This window comes from Sinocyclocheilus anshuiensis, unplaced genomic scaffold (assembly GCF_001515605.1).
Source record: "Sinocyclocheilus anshuiensis isolate Anshui unplaced genomic scaffold, SAMN03320099.WGS_v1.1 scaffold557, whole genome shotgun sequence".
Classification (NCBI taxonomy): Eukaryota; Metazoa; Chordata; class Actinopteri; order Cypriniformes; family Cyprinidae; genus Sinocyclocheilus; species Sinocyclocheilus anshuiensis.
The window spans coordinates 1156168-1165161 of NW_015540883.1; the positions used below are offsets into that span (position 1 = coordinate 1156168).

General features: G+C 37.8%; 2 protein-coding genes across 6 annotated transcripts in view; both read left to right on the forward strand.

The window, feature by feature from the left end:
• The window catches only part of LOC107688596 (highly divergent homeobox-like), a 24325-nt gene extending 22961 nt beyond the window's left edge, over positions 1-1364 (forward strand). For 4 of the 5 annotated variants that reach the window (XM_016486308.1, XM_016486309.1, XM_016486313.1 and 1 more), the window contains 2 exons: positions 865-987; positions 1070-1364. In XM_016486308.1, coding sequence (XP_016341794.1) covers positions 865-987; positions 1070-1219 — 273 coding nt within the window. In that variant the 3' untranslated portion in view covers positions 1220-1364. Of the gene's footprint in view, positions 1-864; positions 988-1069 lie in introns of those variants that run through there. The other variant, XM_016486312.1, reaches the window with a different exon arrangement.
• Positions 1365-2740: 1376 nt separating this feature from the next.
• The window catches only part of LOC107688598 (histone deacetylase 3-like), a 12911-nt gene continuing 6657 nt past the window's right edge, over positions 2741-8994 (forward strand). The window contains exons 1-8 of the mRNA XM_016486315.1: positions 2741-2974; positions 3605-3687; positions 3757-3899; positions 4091-4172; positions 5405-5461; positions 5577-5632; positions 6410-6543; positions 6710-6790. Coding sequence (XP_016341801.1) covers positions 2920-2974; positions 3605-3687; positions 3757-3899; positions 4091-4172; positions 5405-5461; positions 5577-5632; positions 6410-6543; positions 6710-6790 — 691 coding nt within the window. The 5' untranslated portion in view covers positions 2741-2919. The remainder of the gene's footprint in view (positions 2975-3604; positions 3688-3756; positions 3900-4090; positions 4173-5404; positions 5462-5576; positions 5633-6409; positions 6544-6709; positions 6791-8994) is intronic.

An 8994-nucleotide genomic window follows, 5' to 3' on the forward strand; every position in this document is an offset into this window, starting at 1 on the left:
GTGTAATGAGTGAACAGGTGTATGGAGTTTGGGGAATTAGTGTAATGACTGAACAGGTGTATGGAGTTTGGGGAATTAGTGTAATGACTGAACAGGTGTATGGAGTTTGGGGAATTAGTGTAATGACTGAACAGGTGTATGGAGTTTGGGGAATTAGTGTAATGAGTGAAAAGGTGTATGGGGTTTGGGGAATGGAGTCCGGGAGATGGCGCCCTCTGTAGGAGAGAGGGAGAAACGCAGGGCCCAGACTCATGACAAAGATATTATAAAACCGATATCCGATAATGGAAGATTGTTTACATATCGGGGGGAAAATATCGGTAAAACTGATTATCGGCCAAACATAAGTACTACAACAACATCCACCTTACTATCAATATGCAGTAATTTAAGAGTTTATTGGGGGAAAATTTGTAATTAATAGTGAATACGTGTTCCGTAATCTCAAGTGTTACCCTCTATATTTAGTTATTTTAAAACAGCCCTTAAATGAGCTTGTGAATGACCTAACGTGTGTGAAATATATACATTTTAGTGTTATCTGAGAGTAAGAAACGTTTTATATACCAGTCAGCTTTTATTGTGGATTTGAAAAATGTTATTGAAATGCAAGTCTTGCAAGTAGCTTTTGAGATTGCAGTGTTTCTCCAATCATTTTCATGGGAGCTGTACTTCCATGACTGAAAATAGTGAGGGTAATATAAAGTGATTTCATCATTTCATCTATTCACGATATACACTCGTCTGCACATGAGAGATGCAGCTGTGTGCACACAATCTTCATACAGTACTACACTACATATAATTTGACTTAATATATGTATTTTTTGATTGCTAATAAATAAGGGTGATTTGTTCCCTCAGAATGAAGAAGTGCAGTTCCTTGAGAATGAGCTGCGGAGCCAGAAACAGAAGTTCTCAAAGCTGAAGAGCTTCACCAGAAGCCTGCTGATCGCTGTGAAAAACAAAGACCGAAAGAAACAGCGGGTGAGGAAACATAAACGGATGAAACTTTTAGACGAGCAGTGGAAGAAATCAGATCGTAATCGGTGCGTTTGTCTGTTGTCAGGAGCTGTTAGCCAGTCTACCTCAGAAAGTGAATGAGGACTGGGACCTGGGCCTGGAAAACCACAGCGAGTCTGGCGCAGAGATGCCCACCATCCAGAAACAGTCCTCTGTATCAGAGGAGGAGGAGGACACGGATCAGATGAGACTATAAATGCTTACTCACACATGCCACATAGTGCCTGTGGAAACGAAAAAACAACTGTTGGATCCCACGGGTCATTTTCTACAGCATATGTCATATCAGACTGCCTTGGCCGGGTCCAGTGCTATCAAATAAATGCCACTAAGTCAACACACGATTGCGTCTTCTCGTTTTTATTACAACTGGAAGCATGAAATGCACTGATTAGGATTATATTTAAGCAGGTTTATACGTCGGCACGTCTGGGATCCGGCTGCAGGAAGTGATGGAAGAAGAAACGCTTTTCAAAACTTTGAATCAATTGCTTCACAAAATGATCGCAAAAGAGCTCAGAATGCCACACGCTGCTGGTCAGAACGGTGTAAATGCAACAAAAACTACAGACAAATTGCACAGGATTTATTTAAAGTGCAATCTATTAAATGCAATTAACAAATCATCTAATGCCAATAAATGTGAAGTGTCTGTATGCTGTTGTTTTACTCATTTGTAGGGCTTGTTTTATGTATGGAGAGTTTGGTTAGTCGGGCCAATAAGAGACTTTTAACTCTACTACAACTGTTTTTATTATACAAATGTTTCATTAAAAATGTCTACAACCAGGGTTTTTGTGCGAATTACGGGGTAGGGTTGCTATCACACGACACCAGCAGGAGAGCGGATTTTTGTTCCCCGTATAATGCGATATTGATTTAAACAATATGTTAATGTTGTTACATTTTAGACACAATATTGTCTGTTTTTGTGCAGCTTCGCCAACGAAAAAGTTACCCATAAAGCCCTAGCAGAGCTGTTGTGCGTCTCTAATCATCAAAAACACGCCAGTGAATCGTTTCTGAATGAGTCTACGCTTTTGAACGAATCGGTTGAGCCAATGATTCAGTGACCCATTCATAAAGCGAATCACTTGCTTCGTTTCTGAACGAATCAGCTGTTTGAACGAATCGGTTGAATTACTCACTCATTAAGACAACGATTTGCCGCCACCTACTGGCGCTTTTAGTGTCATATTTGGAGTGTCGTTTCTTTCTTTTTTCAAAATAATGTAATATTTCAATATTTAATTGTTGTTGTTGTTTTGTATGTTAAATCAAAAAAGGCTTTTTTTTTTGTAATGTCTATTCCGTGCTTTTCTAATTTAACACAATAATGACTTTAAATGATCTTTAATTAATTGCCACGTGATGTAATTAATTAAAAGATTCATTGGCTTGACAGCCCAATTTAAAATATAAACAATACACAAAATCATGCGAACTTACACCAGACAGCGAACCATTGAAATTGTAAAACGTTTCAAAACACTTTTGAAGTAGCAAAGCTTAATTTATTGAAATCTTTTTGGCAGTCCTGGGTAATTCAATTCATGTGTTTTTAATAATAATAATAATAATAATAATAATAATTAAACGTTTTAAAATATTTATTTGTATGCTCCAAACAACGTGTATTAGCTGTAGTAGTGGTCAGGTGGCGCTATGGTAAAGAAAAAGGTATAGTAATATGGTGTGGGGATTTTAATGCACAAAGGTGGCGCTATGTACCGGAAACTCTCCACAGCAGCTGCAGCAGCAGCCACGAAGAAGAGCGACTGAGTTCTTCCGGTTCTGTAGTGAAGATGGCGACAGTGAGGTGCAGAGAGTAAATATATAGAAACCCTTTTCTCTCATTGTGTCAGAAACAACCCTTTTTATTCAGACTGCGACGAAATGTCGAACCGAACGGCGTATTTCTACGACCCAGACGTGGGAAACTTCCACTACGGTAAGACTGAGCTGTGTCTGTTAGCATATGCGGCTAACCAGTGACTTCCCTCCAGATCCTCAGTGTTTACATGTTTAGAGATGACCACAGCAGGAAACAAAACTCTTTTATTCTGCATTTCACTTCATATAATACACCTACCGTTATATACGACTAATGTATAAAGGAGCAGCTTCTGAGACAGACTCGTTCAGAACTACTCCGTCGAATTCTCTTTAAATATGTCAACATTTTCGGAAATGCTAGTTTAAAAACAAAAAAATCAAATGTTTTTTGTGTTCATTTAGTTGTTATTGGAGGAAAAAAAAATTCTAATTCGGGAGGTTATTGTTACAGTGTAAATAAACATAGCCGAGGAGGACTTTCATCAATATAAGTCTTGTATTTAATGTTAAGAGTAGCAATATTGAGCACTCAGTATCCTGTTTTAAACCTTTTGTGTCTAGTAGGACATGTAATATTTTGTGTGTAACGAGGCACCCCATGTGAGATTTAATAACTGTATGATCTTAATCACAGAATTTGACCACAGTAAAACAAACTGTAATAGACAACCGCAGCATCATTAGCTATCAGTGTGATATTGGGGACAGAACATAAGGTTTTATGTTGTTTTTTTGTCTACTCCAGGTGCTGGGCACCCGATGAAGCCTCACCGGCTGTCTCTCACACACAGTCTTGTGCTGCATTATGGGCTCTACAAGAAGATGATGGTATGCTCGGTCTGTTAGTCCAGTCACTTCACTGACCCCAGGTCCTGATGAGCAGAGCTCTCTGTGCAGGTTTTCAAGCCGTACAAGGCGTCGCAGCACGACATGTGCCGCTTCCACTCGGAGGATTACATCGACTTCCTGCAGAAGGTCAGTCCGAACAACATGCAGGGCTTCACCAAGAGCCTCAACGCCTTCAACGTGGGAGACGACTGGTGAGTTTCCCTTACTCGTCAAATTCATTCTTGTTGTCAAGGTCTTCGTTAAAATGTTGGCATGAGATTTCAAGTAAAGTTTTTATGAACGCTAATGAAAGTAAGTAGCAAATTTCATGCTTTTATGCTTTTAAATGTTGAATTAAATCGGGGTTTTCTAATAATTATGGGTCAATTTTTTTTGTTCTCAGTCCTGTCTTTCCAGGTCTGTTTGAGTTTTGCTCGAGATACACAGGTGCGTCTTTGCAAGGAGCGACTCAGTTAAATCACAAGGTCAGATGCTGGAAATGTTGCTTTCACACATGCATTGTACAAAACCAGAAAGTTTACAATTGTGAACCTAAAAAGTGTTTTTTGCTTCCTGAATATAATGCATTTGATACGACCCCAAATCAGAAAATGTCGGTTCGTTTTGTAAAATGCAATGAAATCAAGAATCTGTGTTTTTGTTCATTCTCTTGAACTTTTATTTAATTGATAGAAGTACAAAGTAAATATGTCTAATGTTTTAAAAATGTATTTAGTAAATTTAAGCAAATTTTGATGGCTGCAGCACGCTCCAAAAAAGTCAGGACGGAGGCAAAATAAAGGTGAAAAGGTTATAGAATATCCACGTTAAACTGTGTTGAAGCAGGTGAATTAGTAATAGGTGAGGGTGTCATAAAAGGAGCATCTCAGTCGTTGCAAGCAAAGCTGGATCATCGCTCATCATTCTGTGCCAAATTTCCTGAGAGAAGTGTCAAACAAATCAAAAATCACATTTCTCAAAGCGAAATCGCAAAGAATTTAGGTCTTTCAGCAACTACCGTACATGTGATTTATTCAATGTTAAAAGTGTCTAATGTGAGTTTAAATATCATGTTGCGTGACCTTTATAGCCATTCTGAAAGCAGCAATAGATAGTTTACCTCAGATCTTGAAAATAAACTAAGGTGGTATCAGTCACTCAGTATTTACTGTAATAATGTTAAACAGGTTTAATATTAGATGATTAGGTGCTAAAGTTGTCCATTTCGTTGGGAGTGCAGTGTGCTTCTGTGCTTCTGAATGGCTGTGATATTCAAGTGATTCTGTCTGGTTAGGACACGGTGTTAGTATCCTCAATTCCCAAACCATTAAACATTGTAATTGAAAGGAAAGGTGATGTGATGCAGTGTTAAACGTGCCTCTGTCCAAACGTTTTTGGAGTGTGTTGCAGCCATCAAAATCAAAATGTGTTTATATTTACAGAATGCTCTTTATTTGATCAGTGAAAATATTGGAAATCTTTTCTGTTTTCAATTAAATAAAGGTGAAAGATAATTAACAAATCACAGATTCAGTCACACATCCAACTTTTTCTGATTCGGGGTTGTATTTGAAATGTAAGATGAGGACTATTTTTAACTGTAAAAATAAGGTGTATAACTAAAAAATGAAATACCAAATTTTCACGCTTGGTATAGATTTTGAATTCTGAATGAATTCCTGCATTGTTTTTGATAATTCAGTTGTTCATTGCATAGATATGTGACATTGCCATAAACTGGGCTGGAGGTTTACATCATGCAAAAAAGTTTGAGGTGAGCATTTATTTTCACGGATCAATGCAAAGATTGTGTAATACCATTACCTGCACTTTAGCAAGCAAATCATGTTCCTATAAAGCCTCTATATTACCTTTTTTCCTATTTTCAGGCATCTGGGTTTTGCTACGTGAATGACATTGTCATCAGTATTCTTGAACTTCTGAAGTAAGTGAGAGATGGAGAGGAAGTGACATCACACCAAATAGCTGTAGATACTTCTGATGTCTTATTCTGAAATGCAGCATTCAGAATGATACTGAGATATGTGACCTCAAAACCACTCATAAGGGTCATTTTTTTTTAAATTGAGATTTATACATCATCTGAAAGCTGAATAAATAAGTAAGATAAATAAGAATAAATAATCTTTCCATTGATGTATGGTTTGTTAGGATCGGACAATATTTGGCCGAGATGCAACTATTTGAAAATCTGGAATCTGAGGGTGCAAAAAAATCTAAATATTGAGAAAATCATCTTTAAAGTTGTCCAAATGAAGTTCTTAGCAATGCATATTACTAATCAAAAATTAAGTTTTGATATATTTACGGTAGGACATTTACAAAATATCTTCATGGAACATGATCTTTACTTAATATCCTAATGATTTTTGGCATAAAAGAAATATCAATAATCAAGTAGTTTTGGCTATTGCTACAAATATACCCCAGCGACTTAAGACTGCTTTTGTGCTCCAGGGTCATATATATGAACGCATCTATGAATGTATTTTAATCGCATTTTAGCTTTTTTGGAATGAACTTAAGTAGTTGATGAATGAATGAATAAAAACTAACTTTATTTTTGCAATTTTGTTTGGTGATGCTAGTGGTGCAGAAATTCCGTTCTTTTAATATGACCTCATTAAACCTACATCCATAGTTATATAATTAGCAGGACATGTTGACTACAATGTTTATCTCTACTGTTTGTGTCTGATAGGTATCATCCACGCGTGCTCTACATTGACATTGATATTCATCACGGTGATGGTGTTCAGGAAGCGTTTTATCTCACAGACAGAGTCATGACTGTATCCTTCCACAAATACGGGAACTACTTTTTCCCAGGAACTGGTATGTTGTTCCTACTGTCTGGAAAAACAAACAAGCAAAAAACTAGTACTAGTACATACTAATAATACATACATTTTTAAAAAAAGGAGCTTACGTACAGACTATTGATAAAGCATGGTAATAATAGTAATGATAGTAAGTGGTGCTGTTGTGTGTTGATATGAAGGTGATATGTATGAGGTGGGAGCTGAGAGCGGCCGCTACTACTGCCTGAATGTCCCGCTGCGAGACGGTATAGATGACCAGAGTGAGTTGATTTACACTCTAATATTCATATAAGTCTATATATGATTAATCTTCCAAAGCGTAGCTATGTAATTGTAATAGTTAAGTTATATACTGTTGTTGTACTGGGTGGCATATGGTCAAAGATATCAGTTCAACCGCATGAGTAATTTTCAGGTTATGTAAGTAGCTATTATTCTCTCAACATAACCTGCTTTTGGAGCAGTGTAAATATTCAGGGTTTCTGCTGGTCTTAAAAAGGTCTTAAAGTCTTGATTCACCCTTCCACACTTTTTAAGACATGAAAAAAGTCTTAAATCAGAGCAGAAAGTCTTTAGCCCCGTTCACACCAAGAACGATAACTATAAAGATAGCGATATTAGCGATAATATCGTTATTCTAAGCGCACGTGCGTCTGCCGCTTTAAATTCTCGAGCTCGTTACAGCAGGATGGATTCTGATTGGCTGTCAATTTTTTTTTTATCGTTAATCAGCTGGAGAAAAATCGTTTTGAATGTTTTTGATATCGTTTCTCTTTGTCTTTATCGTTATAGCTGTGGTGTGGACTCTGCTATTCTTTCTTGCTATTCTACCGAACGATTTTTAGAACTATATATTTATTGTTATCTTCATAGCTATCGTCCGTGGTGTGAACGGGCCTTTTAACTCATAGAGAATCAGAATCAGAATCAGAAAGAGCTTTATTGCCAAGTATTTTTGCACATACAAGGAATTTGTTATAATGTCACAAGCTTCCAGTACACGGAGACAACAACAACACACAGATCATAAAAATGAGATGTGAATAAAATACACATGCATAAATATAAACCACAAAAAAAGAATAAATTGTATGTACAGGTGTGCTATAGATAGAATAGGAATAGAATACAATAAAATAAGTTGTAGGGATGTACTAGGGTTTAGGGTGATAAATAAGTATAAGGTTATTGCACATACTGTACTTTAACTGCAAAATGGGAGAACATTAACTGTTCATGAGGTAGATTGCCTGGGGAAAGAAACTGCTCTTGTGCCTGGCTGTCCTGGTATTCGGTGCTCTGTAACGCCGACCAGATGGCAAAAGTTCAAAAAGGAGATGGCTTGGATGTGATGGATCCAGAGTGATTTTCTGAGCCCTTTTCCTCACTCTGGATGTATACAGTTCTTGGAGGGTAGGCAGGGGGGCACCAATAATCCTTTCAGCAGTCCGAACCGTTCTCTGTAGTCTTCTGATGTCTGATTTTGTAGCTGAACCAAACCAGACTTTGGTTACATGACTTAAGACATTGGTTACATGACATAGATTACATGACTTAAGTAGCCCTTCGCAAGCTACCTCCGTGGTGTAGCTTTTATTACCGAAAAGTGAAAATAAAATCAACCTGCGTTCATTAGGCACTTGCTGCAGACATCAATTGAGATCACCGCGGTTTGGCGGTTAATCGCAACCCCCCTCCCCCTCCCTTTCCCGCCGCGGAAATATAATGATTTAAGAACGCATGTAGCTTGTAAATGAACATGGAAATGAATAATAATAAAGCAGTCTTCTTTATTATTAAAACAGCAAATTATGTGAACAATAATTTCCTGCAAATAACTTGCGACTTCAGAGTCTGCAGGGATTCTTTTTGGGACCGGATTGGAGGACTGTGCTTTTCTCTTTACAAGCAGGTCTGCAAGATTCAATTTTTTTTCTGGAGGAGATGGTGCACTTCCTTCTTCTCCCTCTCCAGCCGCCGAGGTACGCATGGCACCTTCTCCATCCCCGCCATCACTCCGCTCATCGGGCATTGCCAGCATCTCCTCCAGGAGCGCATCTTTAACGTCATCTCCGGGGTTGATGTCCCTGTATCTTGGATCAATTAATGTGGCCTTTGCCAACAGTTGCTGTGTTGCAGGTGCACTATATTTGTCTTCCATGACGCTAACCATTTTTCTTTTTAGGTTGCGCGTCAACTCCGTGTCTTCCTCGGTTGGGAGCAAAATATCCTCAGATAATAACCGTAGGACTGGTTTAACAGAGGACGCTGTAACTGTCTTCTCGGAAGACAGCGCATCTGTAAAATCCGTGACCTTCTTCAGCGCTGCATTAACGGATTCTAGGACTTCGATGTATATATATTAAAGCTGTTTTTAAATTTTACCGAATTATAAAATAAAACGCAAATTATAATCGGGCCTGTTTTAGGCTTTTCCTTATTTTTATATTTTAGACATCCATCA